Source organism: Chiloscyllium plagiosum, unplaced genomic scaffold (genome assembly GCF_037043375.1).
Source record: "Chiloscyllium plagiosum isolate Xiang-an unplaced genomic scaffold, Cpla_swu_hap1 HiC_scaffold_20, whole genome shotgun sequence".
NCBI lineage: Eukaryota > Metazoa > Chordata > Chondrichthyes > Orectolobiformes > Hemiscylliidae > Chiloscyllium > Chiloscyllium plagiosum.
Window position 1 is genome coordinate 57,071,953 of NW_028270158.1, and position 21,680 is coordinate 57,093,632.

The 21,680-nt window shown below is 40.3% G+C and overlaps 1 protein-coding gene and 1 long non-coding RNA gene across 4 annotated transcripts in view; one reads left to right on the forward strand and one right to left on the reverse strand.

Annotated features, from left to right (window-relative positions):
• nherf2 (NHERF family PDZ scaffold protein 2) overlaps window positions 1–14,451 on the reverse strand; it is a 123,500-nt gene extending 109,049 nt beyond the window's left edge. The window contains exons 1-3 of one of the 3 annotated variants that reach the window (XM_087997976.1): window positions 13,752–14,451; window positions 11,574–11,801; window positions 904–978 (exon numbers count right to left, since the gene is read on the reverse strand). In XM_087997976.1, the coding sequence (XP_087854102.1) occupies window positions 904–978; window positions 11,574–11,801; window positions 13,752–13,961 (513 nt within the window). In that variant the 5' untranslated portion in view covers window positions 13,962–14,451. The remainder of the gene's footprint in view (window positions 1–903; window positions 979–11,573; window positions 11,802–13,751) is intronic. The other 2 variants (XM_087997977.1, XM_043711058.2) reach the window with 2 other exon arrangements.
• Window positions 14,452–17,300: 2,849 nt separating this feature from the next.
• Window positions 17,301–20,953, forward strand: LOC122560509 (uncharacterized). Its single transcript, XR_006314750.2, has 3 exons — window positions 17,301–17,607; window positions 18,939–19,003; window positions 19,810–20,953. It is a non-coding gene; the product is annotated as an uncharacterized LOC122560509 (long non-coding RNA).
• Window positions 20,954–21,680: the final 727 nt, after the last annotated feature.

The window sequence follows — 21,680 nt, forward strand, 5'->3', positions numbered from 1 at the left end:
CAGAACTTCCCAATTATCTTCCAAGAAAAGTTACAGCAAAGCTAATTATCTCCAAAACTTCTAATTTATTCTGAACCCTTCTTTAGTCAACTTTGATCATTGCTTTCTGTGCAAAAAGCTCTGGAGTGACTGTGGAGCAGTGCAGCATTCAAACAGCAGCTCACAACAGAATCTTCCAATCTGAACTGGCAGAGAGAGATTTGCTCAAGGTGGGTACATGAGCAGGAAGAGTTTGGAGGGATATGGGCAAGGTGCTGGCAGGTGGGACTAGATTGGGTTGGGACATCTGGTCAGCATGGACGGGTTGGACCGAAGGGTCTGTTTCCATGCTGTACATCTCTATAACTCTATAACAGTAGGAATGGAGACCTAAATATGTGAAGAACTGGGCTGAATCATTGCAGCAAAGTAGTACAGGGTTGTAACTGAAGTCTTTTGGAGTTACAAAACAATGTGCCCAGGGAGAAAAAAAAAAAGAAAGCAGCTGAGTTTGAAAATAGCTGGAAAAATTACAACTCGGATAAGGCAGGAGCCAGGACTCCTCAAAATTATGCAGAAAATACCAGACAGTGTAGCAGCTCCAGGCTGCAACACATTTCTCAGGCTTCAAGTGGCATCCCTGTTTTGTTAAGGTGGCTTACTAGCTTTACAATCTGGGATTTCCAGCCATGTACCACTTTGGTGCCTGGTTTCTTCATTCACATCAGGATGTAACTTAGTAAAAACTTCCTTCCACACAAATTCACCACAAGGTTCAGTTAACCAGCTTCAGCAGAGAGTGACTCAGCTGACTCGTTTCAGAAATTTGACTAAAACTACACCCAGAGTAACTCTTAGTTACTGTACTAAGGAATTGATTTAGCTCAAAGGTTTAGCTTGAAATTCAGTTTAATTACCACTTACCTGTTGCAACTCTCTGTTTTCACCCAACTCCACAGCATTCTGGTTTAGCCAAGCGGCACTCACAGCATTCAAGCTCTGTGGCAGAAGGAGTAGAGAGGATGTGAGGCAAGATTTTTACATGCAGAGGATGGTGGTGCATGAAATTCACTGTCTGAGTTGGTAGTGGAGACAGTTATTAAATTCTTTTAAGTGCTGGTTCTGCACCTTAAGTGCTGTAGGTTAAAGGGCTATGGCTCACAGGCAAGAAGATGGGATTAGAAATGGCATAAAGTCATAGAGATGTACAGCACAGGAACAGAGCTTTCAGTCCAAACTGTCCACACTGACCAGAGATCCTAACCTAATCGGTCTTTGGTTTGGTGTGAACAAATTGGGCCAAACTGTCTCCTTCTCTGCTACATCATTTCTATGGCTCTGTAAGTTCAGCACCTGGATGCAGAGTTCTGGTAGCCTCCTTTCCTTCCTCCTCTTCCCCCACACCAAGCCAACTATCTGCCCTACCAGTAGAGTGGATCCTAAAGCTTCACAGGCTGGCTAAAAGATTTGCTGAACCAGATTTATCCTGGTGTATGGATATTGGACAACTACGTGTTTTTACATAGTGCCCGTAATACTGTAAAATGTTGTAAGGAACTTCATAGGAGCATGGTCAAGCTAAATCTGACATATGAACAGAGTGGTGTTAGGATTGATTCAGTTAAACAGCTAGGCTTCAAGAGAGCAAAAAAGAGATACATAATGGTAAAACGGGGTAAAGGAGGTTAAAGATACAGAATTCCAGAGAGTTTAGCCCTTGACAATTTAAATGGACTACCAATGGAGTAGCGATCAAACTTGGGATGGCCAGAATTTGAAAAATGCAGTGATCTCAGTGGAGGGGGTGGGCCTGGAGTAGATTCTGGAGACAGGGAAAGGCGAGACCATGGATAGGATTTGATAATGATATCAAGAATTTTAAAAAGTCAAGGCACTGCTTAACCCTGAACCAAATGAAGGTCAATGATGGGTGATTGGGACTTGGTGCGAGTTAAGACATGACCTCAAGCTCACAACCTAAGCTAAAGGAAGACAGTAGGTGCATGATGAAGTGGTTATAGTATTGAAACAGCAAATAAAATCTAACAGAAGATTCAGTGAAATCAATTAGACACAAAATACCCAATATGGAATCCTGACTGGTTGGCTCACGGAACCAATTGGCTTTAGATGTAAAAACGTGCTTTAGTGAAAAGCAGCAACATATCATTGGGACATTTACAAAGTCGCCGTTTTATAATAAGTCACCAGCACCTGGACAAAACATCTAACTCAAAAATAATTAATTGTGGTATGATGTTAATGGATAACCATTCTTATTGTTGGCAGACACAGCGTCCACTTTGCACACAGTAACATATATCACACTTCAAAATAATTTAAAGAGTTATGAAAGAGGCCAGTTATTAGGGATCATAGTGTTATTCTCCATTTAAAAATCCATTAGTGGAATTTCATTCTCTGTCAAATTCACTAAAATCAATAATATTCCATTTTCCAAGCACATTAAAGAGCACGTGCACACAATGTACTTACATGTTGTGCCTAAGAATTCCAAATTCTTAGCAAACTGTAAAAGGACATTTCTCTAGTACTCCTTTAAATTTTAAGGTTTTGTTTAATTTAAACAAAATTTACAGTACAGAAACACGGCCTATGGCCCAATTTATCATAGTTTTATTTATCCTCCAGATAGAGTCAGAGATGCACAGTACAGATACAGACCCTTCGGTCCAACTCATCCATGCCGACCAGATATCCCAATCTAATCTAGTCCCACCTGCCAGTACTTGGCCCAAATTCATATAACCATCCAGATGCCTTTTAAAACATTGCAATTGTACCAGCCTCCACCACTTCCTCTGGCAGTTCATTCCATAGACGTACCAACGTCAGTGAAAAACAGTTACCCATTAGGTCTCTTTTATATCTTTCCCCTCTCACCTTAAATCTATGCCCTCTAGTTCTGGACTCCCCGACCACAGGGAAAAGACTTTGTCTATTTATCCTAACTATAAACCTCATGATTTTACAAACCTCCATAAGGTCATCCCTCAGCCTCAGATGCTTCAGGAAAAAACAGTCCTAGCCTATTCAATCTCTCCCTGTAGCTCAAATCCTCCAACCCTGGCAACATCCTTGTAAATCTTTTCTGAACCCTTTCAAGTTTCACAAAATCATGCTAAATTGCCCGTAGTGTTAGGTAAGGGGTAAATGTAGGGGTATGGGTGGGTTGCGCTTCGGCAGGGCGGTGTGGGCTTGTTGGGCCGAAGGGCCTGTTTCCACACTAAGTAATCTAATCTAATCTAATCTAATCCTTCCAAAATGAAGGAGACCAGAATTGCATGCAATGTTCCAAAAGTGGCCTAACCAATGACCTGTATAGCCGCAACATGACCTCCCATCTCCTGTACTCAATACTCTGACCAATAAAGGAAAGCATACCAAACGCCTTCACTATCTTATCTACCTGCAACTCCACTTTCAAAGAGCTATGAACCTGTACTCCAATGTTTCTTTGTTCAGCAACACTCCCAAGGACCTTACCATTAAGCATATATGTCCTGCTAAGATTTGCTTTCCCAAAATGCAGCATCTCACATTTATCTAAATTAAACTCCATCTGTCACTCCTCAGCCCATTGACCCATCTGATCAAGATCCATTATAATCTGAGGTAATCTTCTTCCTTATCCACGACACCACCCATTTTGGTGTCAATATTAGTGGACTCAGCATCGATCCTTGTGGCATTCCACTGGTCACAGGCCTCAGTCTGAAAAACAACCCTCCACCATCACCTTCTGTCTTCTAGCTTTGAGCCAGTTCGATATCCAAATGGCTAGTTCTCCCTGCATTCCAAGAGATCTAACCTTGCTAATGAGTCTCCCATGGGGAGACCTATGAGCTTCTTCTTACCCTACTTCATCTCACCCTACCTCCTACTCCTTTCGCCCTCAGCTACTTGGCCAGCTTCCCTGTTAATGCATCTATACCCTTCATCTCCACTACTACTTGAGGTAGCGAAGTCTATATTCGCTCCTTTCTCTAAGTAAATAAATCCCTCTTGATTTTCTTACTAGATTTGTTGGTGATGACCCCTTTGTTTATAGCTCTTAGCTTTGATCTTCCACAAGTAGAAACATCTTCCTAAATTTATCCTAACAAACTCCTTTATAATTGTAAAGATCTCTTTTTGGTCAGCTCTCAGCGATAGAAGCCCCAGCCCATTCAGTTTTTACCCCCTCGACAGATTCAACTTCTTGGTTCTTACATCAGCCTTGATCATTTTTGCACTTACATTGCCTCAATCATTTTTCTAATATGGAAACCAGAAACCTGACAGTATTCATGATTAGATTAGTTAGATTAGATTACTTACAGTGTGGCCCAAGAAGTCCACACCGACCTGCCGACACGCAACCCACCCAGACCCATTCCCCTACATTTACCCCTTCACCTAACACTATAGGCAATTTAGCATGGCCAATTCACCTAACCTGCACATTTTTGGACTGTGGGAGGAAACCGGAGCACCCGGAGGAAGCCACGCAAACACGGGGAGAATGTGCAAACTCCACAGTCAGTCAGTCGCCTGAGGCAGGAATTGAACTTGGGTCTCTGGCGCTGTAAGGCAACAGTGCTAACCACTGTTGAAGTCCCTCATTACTATCTTTCAGAATAAAAATAATTAATTTTACCGTAACCATTGATAATCTTCAAAGTAATCGGGTCATCCATAGCCACTGCTGTTCTTGACAGATGCCAAAGTTTCTCAAATATCTCTTGATAACAATCACCCTTCATCCGGGTGAGTAACTTTGACAATGTGAGCTTCAATTTACAGCATCATTCTAATTGTGCTTTTTTTCCCCTGTTTATTTGGTTTGTTCTGTTTGGATTTAATCTCTCACGAAGTTTGAGAACAGCTGCCTTTAACTATCATCAGACTTGTTAGGTAAATTCTTAACCAGCACATTAAAAATGGTTAATATCAGCATTTTGCGATCTATGTATGCTAATTGTAACAGTGACAACTGCTCATCAGCCTGAAACATTAATGTTGTTTGTTCCTTTCTCCGCAGAGGCTGCCTGCCCTGCCAAATATTTCCAACACTTATTAGTTACAATCTTGTTTCTGTTTGATCTTAAGAAGTAATAAAATACAGCTGTATCATATAGTTACCTGCATTACTTGGTAGCTAAACACTGCGCACACAATGTGGATTCAATTCCACAAATTACTTCCTTCCTTCAATAGTCTACAAAGAGCAACTGCTAGTTGATAACCTTTATTATTTTTGACTATAATTTAAATAGACAACTTCACGATTTTACAACAGGTTTCCAATGACTAATTTTCTCCGTTGGATTTCTGTTAAGAAAAAAAATCAGTAAAATTCCGCAAACTTGAGGATATAATCACCTGAACTAAAAGGAATTCTAATCAGCTCTGTCTTAATGGGTAGCACACTTCCTACACAATCTGAAAGTTGTAGGTTCAAAGCCCACTCCCCAGCACACTGTCTGCGGTACAGACTTCCAAGTGAGACATTAAACAGAAAATGTATGTATTCTTACCTAGGTTGGGCACAAAAGATATCATGGTACCTTTTGTCCACTTGACATTTGCCAGATGTCCTGACCAATGGTTATCCTTCAACCAACTTCACATATAAAAGCAAATTCCTGAATCATCACATCATTGGTTGCAGGATCTTGCTGGATGCAAATGGAATGCCACATTCTGTGGTGTTACAACATCTCAACATTTGTTGTAAAGCACTGTCGGAAGCAAAAGGTCATTAAAGACCTTATGTAAATGCAAATGTCCTTCATGCAAAGTATGATAGTTTATCAACCTCCTTCAATGCTAACCTTTTACTACATAGTAACAGGCATGTTACTTCAAAGAGCTGTGTGAGTCTCAAACATGAAATAGGAACAGAGTAGATCATTTGGTTCCTCAAGCCTGCTTTGTTGTACAATAAGATCATAACCGATCTGTTGCTTCAAATTCCACACACACATCTATTCCTGATAACTTGATTCACTTGCCAAACAACAATCTTAAACATATTCAATGACCTCACTTCTGCTGCCTAAGACAGAAGCCTTACAGTCATTCAACAATGGTGACTAATTTAAATAGGAAAATGTTGAATATGCTGCTAAATTTTGCAACCACATAAAATCAATGATTTGCTGAATATCTAGATTTAGATGAACTGCAGCAGTTATGATGCAAACAAACTGAATTCAGGCAAAATAATGGATTTCACAAAGGCAGTCAATGTTAAAATTTATAGCATTTGTAATGCAATTCAACATCCCAAAGATTTCATATGAGTATTATAATGCAAATTTTAACACTGAATCAAATGGAAATTTTAGGCAGATTGACCAAACCTTTGGCTATAAAAGGTAAGTTTTAAGGAGTGTCATAAATTGATGAGAACAAGGTAAAGGGTCAGAGAGAAGTTGTATATATGTTTGGTGGTAGTGTGGGGTGGGGGATGGTTGGTGTTGGTGATGCAGAGGGAAGTGGGCACTGACTATGCCATTAAATGAGACCATTTTGTTAAATATCCTGAACACAGGCTGGTCCTAGTTAATGGCTTGTGGTAAAACTGAAAGCCAACACTCATCATCATGAACACGATTTCTGTACGTTACTGATACCCACAGCTGTCTACATCCCAAAGGGCCAGTATCAAAGAAGCAGAAGAAAGTTGACCAAAAACAGGAAAACTGTTCTAAATTGTTCATTTTTCCCCATTTCACTTCTAATTCCTTCACTTTTTGTTTTGGAAACAAAACGTTCCCTGGCTCTGTTGTTTTATGGTTTGGTTACAATCTCCTTGATGACAATGCAGTAACAAGATTGCATGGAGCAAATGTAATGCTCAATTCAAGTAATAACAAAGAGGATTAATGAGGGCAGAGTGGTAGACATGATCTATACAGACTTCAGTAAGGCATTCGACAAGGTTCCTCAAGGGAGGCTGGTTAGATTTCATGGAATACAGGGAGAAGTAACCATTTGGATACAGAACTGGCTCGAAGGTAGAAGACAGAGGGTGCTGGCAGGAGGATTGCTTTTCAGATGGAAGCCTATGACCAGTGGTGGGCCACAATGATCGGTACTGAGTCCGCTGCTTTTCGTCATTTATATAAATGATTTGGATGTGAAAATTGGAGGCACGGTTGGTAAGTTTGCAGAGGACACCAAAATTGGAGGTGTAGTGGACAGCAAAGAAGGTTACCTCAGAGTACAATGGGATCTTGATCAGATGGGCCAATGGGCTGAAGATTGGCAGATGGAGTTTAATTTAGATTAATGTGAGGGGCTGCAATTTGGAAAAACAAATCAGAGCAGGTCTTATACACTTAATGGGAAGATCCTGGGGAGTGTTGCTGAACAAAGAGACCTTGGGGTGCAGGTTCATATTTCCTTCAAAGTAGAATCATAGGTAGAAAGGATAGTGATGATGTTGTTTGGTATGCTTTAGTTTACTGGTCAGAGCATTGAGTATAGGAGTTGGGAAGTCACGTTGCGGCTAGGCCACTTTTGGAATTCTGGCGTGCAATTCTGGTCTCCTTCCTATTGGTAGGATATTGTGAAACTTGAAAGAGTTCAGAAAGATTTACAAGGATGATACCAGGGTTTTATCTATAGAGAGAGGCTGAATAGGCTGGGGCTGTTTTCCCTGGAGCATCGGAGGCTGAGGGGTGACTTTATAGAGGTTTACAAAATCATGAGGGGCATGGATAGGGTAAATAGACAAAGTCTTTTCCCCGAGGTGGGGAGAGTCCAGAACTAGAAGCCATAGGTTTAGGGTGAGAGGAAAGATATAAAAGGGACCTATGGGGCAGCTTTTTCACACCCTTGTTGCGTGTATGGAATGAACTGCCAGAGGAAATGGTGGAGGCTGGTATAATTATAACATTTAAAAGGATCTGGAAGGTTATATGAGAAGGAGGGGTTTAGAGGAATATGGGCCAATGCTAGCAAATGGGACTGGATGAGGTTAGGATATCTAATCGCCATGGACAAGTTGGACTGAAGGCTCCGATTCCAAGCTGTACATCTCTCCGACTCTATTGACAAAAAGACTGCTTTCATAGTCAGTATACCTAAGCATTGCACATCCAACCAAGTTTTGTTTTTACACGTAGTCACTGTTTAATATAGGAAATGTTATGGCAGAATTTGCATGCAGCCATCTCCCAGAGGTAGAAACATGATAGTTGTCAGATTATTGTTTTAGGTAGAGAGTTAAGACTAGATTAGATTAGATTACTTATAGAGTGGAAACAGGCCCTTCAGCCCAACAAGTCCAAACTGACCCTCCGAAGAGCAACCCACCCAGACCCATTCCCCTACATTTATTTACCCGTTCACCTAACACTATGGGCAACTTAGCATGGCCAATTCACTTAACCTGCACATTTTTGGACTGTGGGATGAAACTGGAGCACCCGGAAGAAACCTACGCAGACACGGGGAGAATGTGTGGAGTTTGCACAGACAGTTGCCTGAGGCGGGAATTGAACCCAGGCCTCTGGCGCTGTGTGCTAACCACTGTGCGCTAACCACTGTGCCACCATTCTGTGTAATTACCAGGACACCAGAAAGAACTCCTCTGTCGTTCTTCAAAATGGTAGATGAGCAAGAAGCTGGAAGAACACAGCAAGCCAGGCAGCATCAGGTGGCGGAGAAGTCAACGTTTCTAGTGTAACCCTTCTTTTGGTGACTTCAGTACCTCCTGATGCTGCCCGGCTTACTGTATTCTTCCAGCCTTCTTTCTGTCTTCCTTAAATTCCACCATCTGCAGTTTTTTTTTGTCTTCTTCAAAATAGTGGCATGGGATCTTTTATTTCTGTCAGTAAGAGCAGACAGGGCCTCAATTTAATTTCTTACTCAAGATGATTGCTGAAAGAGGGCAGCACCACTCAGTCCTCTACAAAGGGTCAACCTTTATGTTGTGAGCACATTCCCAGAGACAGACGTAAACACAGGTGGGAGTACTGCCAAGTCAGTCTTACCATTGTGCATACTGGCAAACATCTAATCTCAAAACTAACACTAAAGGGAATTGAACTAAATAAAATTGAACACAAAAATGCACTTTTTAAAATTTTATACTCGTTCATAGGCTATGGGCAAGGCTGGATACACTTCATGTGTGTTGCCCAACTCCAGTTGTGCAGCCATTAGTTGCTGTTGCACTGCACTCAAAATTCAGAGAAGGCTGGCTTTTATGGATATCAAAACAAAATGTTTAAAAATATACAACAATCAAAGTAATAAACAATGTCCAGCAAACTAAGAACAAATCCTAACAAATACAACACACAGACAGGATAGTGAAAAATTATGGAACGTGGCAGGTACAAAACAAGTGAAAGCTTATGGAAATTAACAAATAAGCAACAATATTAAAAAAGTCAAAAACCATTATTTTGCAGATTACCCAAGTATAGAAAAAGATTACAGGAAAGCCTCCTATGTAACAATGCTTTCTGGAACATGACACTACAGAAGATAATATGCAAGTGTTTTCTCATGTTTTATTGTTTTACAGAAGCTCAAACAAACATCTGACATTTTTTTGACACCAAAAAAAAAGCATGAAACACAAGTGAATCAATATACGCTCCTGGAAACAGGGACAGCATAATTCTCTGGCCGCACTCCAACTCAAACTCAGCATGCACAAATAATGTTCTGTGTGTAGCATTGCATGGCACTGTCCCAGATAAGTAGTGTCATGAAGAGATTTGCAATAGGCATAGCCAGCAAGATTAGCAACACTGATGCTTAGCACATGTTAATGAAAAGATTGATTATAAGAAAAAATGTGAAATCATCTGCAGTTGATAGCCTTCAACAACAGCTTTCGTTTTGCTGAAAGCTGCCCCTCCTGGCTTCACAGAGACAAATATGAAACAAAATTTGGAACTGAGTCATATACGGAGATAGGTAGGTGCTAAGGAACGTTGTTGAAAAAAAAAAGAGACAAGGAGTAGAAAGGAGATTAATTAGGGAAAAGGAATTTCAGAGTTTTGACAACTAAAAGCATGGCCACCAGTGGGATGATTACAATTCAGAATGCTCATAGAGGAACAAAATTTCAAGGAGTTGTGCGACTGGAGAATGATTGAGCCAGAGAGAAATGTAGCCATTATAGAATTTGAAAGTGAGGATGAATTTTTTTTAAATCCCAAGCTTGTATGCTTCAGAGGATGAGAATGCTGCTTCATTTGTTTGTCATATTAAAATGTACAACTACTAAACAAATGGCAATCAAATGCAGAACCAACATTCTCAATGAAAAGGTGATGTATGAATGTTTTACTCAAATAACAATTCTCATTAGAAGGATTTGGGGTCGCTGTGACAATTCTTCTGACTGTTGCCTTCATTCCATTTTTTTCCTGTTTTCTAATTTCTTTGCTAAGAAGGCAGAAGGAGAGAAGCTCCCAAACCTAAAAAAAGCAACTAGAATAGCTTTATGTTAACCCTTCCCTGTTTTTGCCTTTCTTTTTGCAAAGAAAGTTCCTTGCAGTCTTTTTCCTCTTATTGCCTTCCAAAGAATAATTTGCTCATGAAAAACTGTGGCCCCAAGCCTGCATTTTATCATATTACATGGAGTTTACAAGTATACTGTGGTACATTTAGAGGGTGATAGTTGTCATATTAATATTCCTTCCCCATGCACCACGGTAAGATTTTCATACAAATCTGCCAATTGCACACAACACAAAATTCGCGTGCAACAGTTGCCCGTTGTTTAGAATGAGAACAGTTCAAACAATGAGAGTGAAACACTTGCACTTGTCATGAAGGAAAAATACTGAGCAAATCACATCAATGCTTTTAATTATGAAAGGAAAAGTTAATTACAAGTTAAAATATTTTATTTCTTTCTTTCCCCAAATAAAATGCCAGAGTCAACCATACCACCCCAAAAGGAGATAGTGACAATTGATTCAAAAAAAAGTTTCCCCTCACTACTTCTAATTCTCCAGTTGAAAATGCTACTAAAATTAGGCCTATCCCTCCAACTTGTAGTACAGTATACAGTTGTTATACAATTATATGACACATTGTAAAGTTCTTACATGGCTCCTTTGAAAGCTGCTATTGCCTCAAAATTATTTTAATATTCAGGTTTTGATAACAAGAAAAAGTAATTTGAGCATGCATATTATATCAAATAAATTAGGAACAGTAGTAGAAACAGGAACAGATTATTTGGGCCCTGAAGCCTGCTCTGCCATTCAAGAAGATCATGACTGATTTAATAGTGACCTCAGCTCCACTCTCCTGCCTATCCACAATACACTTTGACTCCCTTGTTAGCCATACTCGACAGCTCGCATACTGAAAGATTCCGTCCAAGGTTTGTCAAAGGCAATTGGAGGTTGATGAAGGGCTTTTGCCCAAAACGTCGATTTTCCTGCTCCGCGGATGCTGCCTGACCTGCTGTGCTTTTCCAGCACCACTCTAATCTAGGCAATTGGAGATTGCCTATCACAAAAAAAAGGGGTTTGTTTCTCATAAATTATGCCCAGTTACCCAACTTAGCTCCCCCATGTCTCACCTTATTCTTTCAATGGGGTTCTTACCTTTTTGTTGCTATCAATGGACCTGTTTGATAATCTTGTAGGCTCGCCACTGCTCAGGACTACTTGCGGTTTCCATACTTCACCATTATCCTTGGTCTTATCTGGTGGGAGGCTCTGGCCATAGTCCTCTGTACCAGCGAGCCATTGATTATGCAGGTATTCATCGGTCTCCTTATCCACCACTAGCAGTCTGGTCTCATTCTCCACTGCCTTGATCCGCTGTACAACCTAATAAAGACAGAAGGTCACAGCCTTTCAATAAATGCACACTGATTACAACAAGCATTCTATGTTAAACATCAAGTCTCAACATCAAAACCTTTAAAAGAAAACAAGAAACTCATCTGCAATTCTAATCAATGCAATTCTTGAGGCTTCTACTAATATCAAAGCATTGGCCCAAAAAGTTTTACTGACTGTGAAAACTCTACAGAAGTTGCATTAGCAAGAATTGTTTAATTTGAAGCAGAACTAAATGAATGGCTGGATCAAATTTCAATGTTAGCTGTTAAATTCAGTAACTCCTCCTAATATGCACCTTGCAATTATAGACATTAAAAAGGTACAAGCACAGAAGCAGACCGCATGGCACCTCAGGCCTGCTCTAACTCCATTCCATTTTTCTACACTAGCCCTGTATCCCTCTCCCCTCGCACAAGGCATGGTAACCCTCAGGTCAGACCACCAGTCTGTCTAATGAGAGAGCAGACTGATGGACCGGAAGGACTATGGCGACTTTACCTTTTGAACATCTCAAAATTAAAATCTCTCTCTGTCTTGAAGACCCTCCCTCATTACCTGAGCACTCAGAGCTCTCTGGTGTGAAGAGGAATCCCAAAGATTCACAACTGAGTTTAAAAAAAAAGTTCTCTTTGGGTCTCTAGCATTTCTTTATTCCCCATTTACAACTTCTCCTGCCTCTAACATTGTTCTCTGTAACCCTATTCAAAAAAATGACAGAGCGTGAGCACCCTTTTATTCAAAAAGTAGTAATTACTTGTAACGTGACCAAGTTGCTCCTATAGAGATCAGTGAACAGCGCAGTACTTTCCTGGTATTTTTATGCTGTAATGCTGTCTAATAGTTGAACTTTTAAATAGTCAGCCAGAAAATAAGAATCACGTGACCAAGTGTCTCCTGTACAAACGCCCTATTCAATAAAGTCCCTTCACAAGAGGCAGACTACTGTAATATTACTAAACAGTTTTTAAAAAAATAAACACAATGCAGTCCTAATCTCCCCCGCCCCCACTCAACCATATCGACAATAAATTCAGGCATTTTATAATCCATTCTGGCTAGGCTAGAGTTCATGCATCTTGGTAATGTCCCATAAGTAACTGGGTGAAATAAACTCATGGGCGCTCTTTGGGTTTTCTTATAAATTGAAACCTGACACTAACATGCAAAAAAAAAGAGGATTTGTATCATTTGGGAGTGGCATCATATGAGAGTCACTTCTTATAGCTGCCTATAGACCTTTTCTTAACATAAAATGTTTCTCCAGCACTATAACGTGACGAGTGCAATTGATGAGTAGCCACACCAACATTTAAGTTAGCAGATTGCACTGATACATTCCTCAAGTTTTGACTGGGATCTCATGCGAAGCCATAAGGGCTCAGTGTAACCCGCGTCCAGGCATCTATCGCCTAGATATCAAACTCTTTCTCTCTCAAAACAATCTTTATTGATCCCTCAAGGTCAGCACTGTTTTGCCTGCGTTTAAAATATTCAACTGGCATTCACTTACTGAAGCTAAACACAAGGGGCACGCGCACAGAAAACAAGAACATCGCCCCCCCCGCATTTTGCAGTGCATCCAGTGTTAAAACGTTTCCAATTACGAATCAATAAAAGGTGAGGGTAGAGGCTCCTTTGTAAAGCCAGATGCGACACCTTGGAGCCCCTCTGGGAGCCGGGGTTCAGGCTGCAGTGGCTGGGACGAGTTTGATTGATCAGTGTGGAGCATCAATGATCAGCTCAGTGCTGCTGCACTCCATCTCTCTCCCCCCTCCCTCCCTTATCAGCATTCAGACGGTATCTAGCCCCCATGGCTGAGAGTTCACCCACACACTGCAGGACCGATCGATTACCCGGCTTCGTGGCTGCATGCACTTTATATAAAAAAAAACAAACTTCGCACGCGATGAGTGTTCGCCAAATTTTTTTTTGTACCTGATGGTGCGTCTCCTTCTCCACATTCTCGCCGTTAACTTCGACCACCCTGTCCCCGGCGTACAGACCCGATGCCTCCGCCGGTGAGCCGGGCTCCACTTTTCGGATGTACTGGCCGTTTTTGCCTTTCTCGCCGTGCAAGTGGAAACCATAGCCGTTTTCCCCTTTTATCATATGACACAAGCGGGGTTTCAGGTGGTCTTTGGCCATCCTCCCGGTCCCCTCTTGCAATTTCAGGGTCACTCCCGTGGAAATAAAAAACTTTTCCTTTCTCCCGCCCCCCGCCTCACCGTTGCGGTTATTCCCCAGTAGAGAGAGTGTTTGCGATGTTATGTCCTCTGACGCCCCCGACGCTGTTGCACGCTCCCGGGTCCGGGAATCTGCTCAGTTCCAGTGACAACTCCCCCAGCCTTGGAGTTAAATCTCCACCGGCAACGCCAAATGCAAGGGAAGCAGCCTCGGCGCCCGCGCACCTCCCCTCAAAGTCTCCTCGCAAACTTCCAGCCTGCACACACAACCAAGAGAAAAAAAAATCCTCTGGCTGTATGCAACCCGCATAAAACAGCTTTTGTTTCTCTCCTTCTCGTTTGCATCAAAAAGTTCCCCGCGTTACCGAGCGAAACCTAATTTTAAATAGAGCGAGCCCGACAAAAATGCTAATCGTCCCAAATGAGAGCAGGACGCACCTACCGAGTGCGGTGATGACACACTATAAACAATGACAATTGGGTCTCTTTCTCCCAAAGTTCAAGTTCTATAGCGGGGTCCTTACATTTCGACTGACTGCCATCTACCGAAAGCCGGCGTGAACTACGTCTGAACCAGGTTGTCACATCACTGACTCAAGATCAGAATGGTGCTGGAAAAGCACAGCAGGTCAGGCAGCATCCAAGGAGCAGAAAAATCGACGTTTCGGGCAAAAGCTCTTCATCAGGAATTGATAATGGGCATTTGCCCGAAACGTCGATTTTTCTGTTCCTTGGATGCTGCCTGACCTGCTGTGCTTTTCCAGCACCACTCTGATTCAGACTTGGGTTTCCAGCATCTGCAAGGTTTTCACCTGTCACATCACTGAACTCAAGATTAAGTGGTGCTGGAAAAGCACAGCAGGTCAGGCAGCATCTGAAGAGCAGGAAAATGGACGTTTCAGGTGAGGCCTCATTCCTGATGAAGGGCTTTTGCCCGAAAGTCGATTTTCCTGCTCCTCAGATGCTGCCTGACCTGCTGTGCTTTTCCAGCACCACTCTAATCTCCAGCATCTGCAATACCCACTTCTGTCTACATCACTGACTCAACTGAGCCAGGCTTTCCACCCCCCATCTTTCACAAGTGATAGCAAGTGCTCTTGTAAGTTAGTGTTCCCCCAACTCCTGGCTATTAAATTGGGCCAACCCCGGCGCCCACTCTAATACAACCCCACGGACAGACCATTGCAGAGCTTTAAGATTCAATTTAAAGGGAATAGAGGGAAGAGGAGACTGAGGGTGCCAACCCTGCAGTATTGGTCTGAAGTGTCCTGTACAATCCCAGAGGAAAATTGCAGGGAGGTTTAAAAATGATTTTCTTTGATCGTTCCTCTTTAGCAGACATACAATATTGAAAATTTGGCAGAGAGGTTATTTGGCTGGTAACATCCAATTGAATAAAGGAGTTTTTTTTGCTTTATAATCAGACCGCAAGGGTAGATGGATTGGCTGACTAATGACTTGAGCCTGAGGGTAAGTCATGTGGAGAAATCTCCAGGAGAACGTTTAGCCTCTGTACGAAACCCTAAAAATAAGAAATCATAAAATTTCTACATTGTGGAAGGAGACCATTCAGCCCACCCCAAACCTCCAAAGAGCATCCCAAACCCACCGCTACCCTATATTTTCCATGGCTAAACTACACATGCCTGGATATTAGAGTAATTTTGTATGGCCAATCCACCTAACCTACACATCCCTGGATATATGGGGTAATTTAAATGGCCAATCCACCTGTGTGGGAGGAACCCACACAGATGCAGGGAGAACATATGAACTCCACACAATCATCCAAGCCTGGAACCAAAACCAAGTCCCTGAGAGACTGCAGTGCTAACCACTGAGCCACCATGCAACCCCAGTGAAGATAAGCTGATAAATTTTAGGGAATGTATATGGGCTCTTAGTTTATGCTGTACAGTGTATATAGTGCTAAACATGCACTGATCATTGGGTATGCAGCAGCTGGACTATGTTAGAGGTTGTGCATGATCAGTGATAAGAGCAGCCTCTGTCACTTATGCAGTCTTATCTGTGCTTAGTGTCCTGGGGAAGGAGAATAAACAAGGAACTGTCGATGCTGGAAATTTGAAACAGAAACAGAAATTGCTGGAGAAATAAGGCAACTCTGGCAACATCCGTAAAGAGAGAAACAGAGTTAACATTTTGAGTCCAATGACTGAAGAAGGGTCCCTGAACTCAATGTTGCCGGACCTGCAGTATTTCTCCAGCAATTTTTGTGTTTTTGTGTTCCTGGAGAAGGAGCTTGATATCCTCATAATTCAGGGATTAAAGTGACCAGTCAATTCCAAAAATAGCATTCTCATTTAATTTATTTTGTTTACTTTGTCAGAGGTAGAGAATTCAAATCATAATCTGGGAGTTAAGCACAAAAATCAAGATTGCCATTCCAAAAGAGTACTGATCTGTTAGATGAGGTGCTATCTTGCAGATGAAATGTTACTCAAAGCCCCATCTGTTCGCTCAGTTGGGACTGAAAGGTCTAATAGCCCTGGAGGTTATCACTGGTGTCATAATTGCCAATCATGCTCAACCCAACCTGTACTTGTTAGCCTCAGAACACCATGTGTGATATTAATTGTGATTCTGCTCTTGGACAACATGTATTAAATAATCCAGAGTGTGCTAAGAATTACACCCAACTCCAATACAAGATTATCAGTTGGGCTCGCAGTGTGATGTGTTTACATGTACTAGAATCTACACATATTAATGCAAAAGTATTTATTTACTTGGACATTTACAAACAGTGCACCTTCTTCACTGGGGGCAACAGGGTAATGGAGATTGCAAATTTTTCCTGGATTGCCATGGCAACACCATGATTGATCGGAGTCTGTACCTGCCTTTTCTGAGAATGAATATTAGCAGTTTTATTACTTATGCTGTATCTCCATGCCAACTGTGGCTCGGTCAATCAGCTGTATGCAATGTGGCTGGCAAGATTCTGACATTACAGTAATGATCATGTTTCAAAAATACTTCATTTGCAATAGATGTGAGATGTCCGATGATGATGAGGTGCTAATATATAAATGCAAGACAATGCAAATGCAAGATTTTCTCTTTATTTTACATGATTGGGGCACTTTTGGAAAGTTGATTCTTTTATTAAATTAACTTGATTGGGGTTAATGGCAGTGAGACAACCCAGTGTCACCTGAATTAGTAATGAAGTGAAGTAGAATATGTGAGAACCGATGTTAATGTTTGATCCAGCCTCACCACTGAAGCAATGCCATTGTGCTGATTCCCCCATTCAAGCCCTTTATCATAGGCCACCTCCTAGGGAAGCAGTAGGGAATGGAAGCACAGCTGCAAGATCCTTCGGCTTTTGTGTCCAGCTTTCAAGATTGGGGTCTTGTGATGGCTGCCAGAAAGTCACGACTACTTGTAAACATCCTTATTAAAGGAAGGGTGGGGGGTTAAAAACACTATGGGAAGGTGCTTCCTGTCCTCAGCCTGCTCCCACGCTTCCACCCGAGCTCAACTTTCCGATCAGTCAGAGTTCAGATGCAAACTTTACCGATGGAGTTTTTCTGTAGAAGACAGATGTTAGTGAAATGTACTCCTTGGGATAAATCTGTTATGTAAGTTTTGTTTTTGTCTGTACCTTCAGTGTGTCTGAAAAAACATAAAGACCATGAGTAGATTATTAATTCCAAAGATATGTACAATGTTTATAAATTACAACGGAAACTGCAGGTCATTAAAAAAATTGTATTTGGCTGTTAAGCACTTTGGGCTATTTTGACATCATGGAAGGTGCTATGGAAATGCAAGTCTTTCAATCCAGTGACACTATATGAGTGCATTACAACCTGTTAGCTTTGTAATTCGTCTCACAGACAGGAGTTACAATTTCAGCCATAGCTAACAACAGGGAAAACATTTTTTAATTCTTACACGGGATGTGGGCATTTCTGACAATCCTAATTGCCCTTGCAAAAGTGGCGGTGAGCTTCTTCTTGATCCATTGGACTCTGGCTTATCTGTAGCGGTCTAGTACACTGGAGTAACTTTCTCAGCCATTTCATAGGGTAGTTAAGAGTCAACTACATTGATGTGGACATGGAATCACATGTTGAGCAGAGAAGGGAAAAATGGCACATTTCTAAAGAGGCATTAATGAATCTAATGGGTTTTTATAAAAACTCAGTGGTTGTTTCATTGTCACCGTTACTATGGCTAGCTTTCAAGTTTGAATTTTTGATTAGTTAATTTTATGTTCCATGAGCTGTAGCACTTACCTGCAGTCTAGTGAGATGACCACTCTGACACTATCCTCCCAATATATCCAATTTATGCCTACTTGTGATATAATTTCTTATAATGCTTCATAATGTTGCTTATGTTAAAGGCACCACGTAAATGTGTGCTAATGTTACTTATATTCGCAATCAAGTATATTAAAGATAATGGTTTTCCATCATCATTAATAGCAGCCATCTGTCAATTTTTACACAGGAGTAGAACATTGGCTCACAAGTTTGACCATCTAACTTCACCAAAGATTACTATGATGCGTACCTATATCTTATTAATTCTGAAATTTATTTGTTGTTAGGATTTTTGAGGATCATAAAAAATTCCAAGCTCATGATTTTGGATTTGGCAACTTATCTGCCCTCTGTTAGTAATTTAATGGTCACTCCCAAGGTCTATTCTGAATTCTGAAAGTAAAGGAGAAGCTTGGCTGTGCTATAATAAGCTTACAATGTCTGACCTCAGCTAAATTGGATGTAGACATTTATGTATTTTTGGTACTGTGTATAATAGCAATTATTGCAAATCTGGCTGTGGGATATGCAAAATATGCAGCTTGACTACATATACTATTAACTGTAAAATATCTAATGTTAAAAAAAAGCACCAACAGAAAAGTAATAACTACTAGTTTCTTTTTTTTTTACATTTTTAGAGAGAGTTATCACTTGCACAAGTCCAAGAAAGTTATGGAGCCAAGCATATAATTTCACATCACTGGTATGCACAATTTCCAGGTGCAGATATATTTATTAAATGACTAGACTAGTGTGCAATTCAAACTTTATAATTGTAACTAGGAGATTTGTAGAACAGTATTAAATTTGTTTAAGTGGAATGTTAAGGTGTGTCATATTTTAAAATGGCTACTTAACATCCCGAATCTTTAGATTTTAAAGCAATTCCTTCCTGAGAGGACATTAGTGAACAGATGGGTTATTCCCCAACAATAGACAACAATGGTCACCATCAGACTCTTAACTCCAGATTTTTATTGAATTCAAATTCCACACTCTACCATGGTAGGATTCAAATCAGGTCCCCAGAACATTTACCCGGGTCTCTGGATTAAGAGTCCAGCAATAATACCACTAGGTCATCACTTCCATTTTATGGCATGCTGAGAGTTTGTAGCATATTTTGCTCTATATAAGCAATTTTTTGTTGTACTGAAAGCCAAGCATTAAATGTTAGTTGAAATAGCACTAACTATTAATAAGTGACATTGTTTCCAGGTTGAAAAGGAGCAAAACAACTTTTAGATCTGTAATTTATAATATCTAATATGAAAAAAGCACTTGAAATTAAACAGTACCTTTTGTGACACCAGGATATCCACAAATGTTTTAGTCAATGAAATGCTTTAAGAATACATTTAGTCTTGTAACCACAGTTGCCAATCTGTGCACAACAAGCTCCCACATAAAGCAATAACATAAACATACCAGATAATTTGTTCTAGTGATATTGGTTGAGGGATAGATATTGACCAGGACATTCAAGATAACTGCTTTGCTCTTCTTCAGAATGGTGCAATGGAATCTTTCAAGTCCAGTTGTGGGAGCAGCTGGATCCTCAAATTAACCGCTCATCCTGAAAAACAATATTCAGTAATCACTGAGGAAGATCTGCATGACAAGAATTTTAATTCAACCACAATATATTCTCAAAAGGTTCCCCAAAGAACTGAAGAAATGTAATTGTTGTTTTGTCTGTCTGCTGTACTATCATGTGATCTGTTTCATTCCTATTGTTCAAACTAAATACTGATCCATAAACTCTTCTAATGTTTGCACATCATTCATCTATTTGATGCTTGCAGCAATGCTACCCCAGACCAGATCCAGCATCATCTGCTTCCCTGTCAGATTAAATAAATTAGTAACACAAACATTATTTATTATACATAAGGAAGCAAAAGACAGGACAGCAGCACTGGAGTTCATGTGACACTGAAGCATATTAGCACCTTTATTCACAGTTTTATTTTAGCAGGTGGTCCATTGTTGGGGTAATTTCCTTTCTTAAACTAATGTACACAGATGCCAAAGAAAATGCTGGTGGTGCACAGCATGTAGAATCTGTAAAGAGAGAAGGCAGGGCAAAGCACAATTCATATATATTCTCTTAGTCAAACTGTTTGAAGAAGGATCTGCAGCTTAAACAATGCTCCAACGTTTCCCCATGGAGTTATTCCATATTTTCAGCACTTCTGTTTTATTTAAGACTCTTGACATTTACAAATTTTCTCTTTTTATTCATGGTCTTGACTTACGCTAAATTTAAATCTAATTGTTTTACTTGTATCTATTTTTGACGATTATCTTTAAATAATTCATTTGCAATACCACTAATGTGACATACTAGGTGACTTCATTAATTAAAGTTGATAATATGTCTAAAAAAAGTTGCTCTTTACATTATAGGACATGATATTTTAAAATAAGTTTCATAAATTTAAAGTCTTGCTTCCAATTATGTGTCCTTAGGATGAATATTGCTACATTGCAAGCTTTATCATCTTAACAAAGACCTGCATGTCTATCAGTGCACTTAAGTAGAAAACTGTTAACTTAATTAGTGGTCTATCGTAATTGATTATAAATGATTTTGTGTGCAGCAAGGCTGTTAGAGGTTATGGAGTCAAAATGGGTAGATAGAGGTGCAGATCAGCAATGATTTAATAAACTATATACACATTGAATGGCTAGGACCCGAGTATTGTTCCTTGTGTACCCCACTCGTTACAATTTGCCAAAGTGACAATGACCCATTTATTCTGAAACTCAGTTTTCTGTCTATTAGTCAATCCTTAATTCATACCAGTACATTACCTTCTATATCATTTTTCTGAACAATCTCCTTTTGGGGACCTTATCAAAAGCCTCTGAAAATCCAATATATGGTAGAAGACATCATGAGCATTCCAAAAATGTTAAATAATCAAGGGGCAAGAAGGTGTAAGGAAATAAATGTGTCCTGATTTAGGATATTTGGATATTAAAGGAAGTAGTTGCAGAGATAGTGCATGCACAGGCAACAAGCTTTGAAGAATCCATAGATTCTGGGAATGTCCCAAAGGACAGGAAAACTGACAATGCAAAGAGACAAAAAACAGGTAGCCATAGACTACTTAGTTTCATGCCAGTTATTTGGAAAATGTTGGAATACAAAAGAAATAATAGCAAAGTATTTATAAATACATAATAAAATCAAGAAGAGTTAGCATGGTTTATGAAGGAGAAAATATGTCGGACAAATTTATGAGAATTCTTTGACGTAACAAGTAGGTTAGTTAAGACAAACCAATAGATGTCATTTCTTTGGATTTCTGGAAGGTGTTTGATAAGGTATTTCATATTAGGTTAATAAATAAATCAAGCCCAGAATGTTGGAC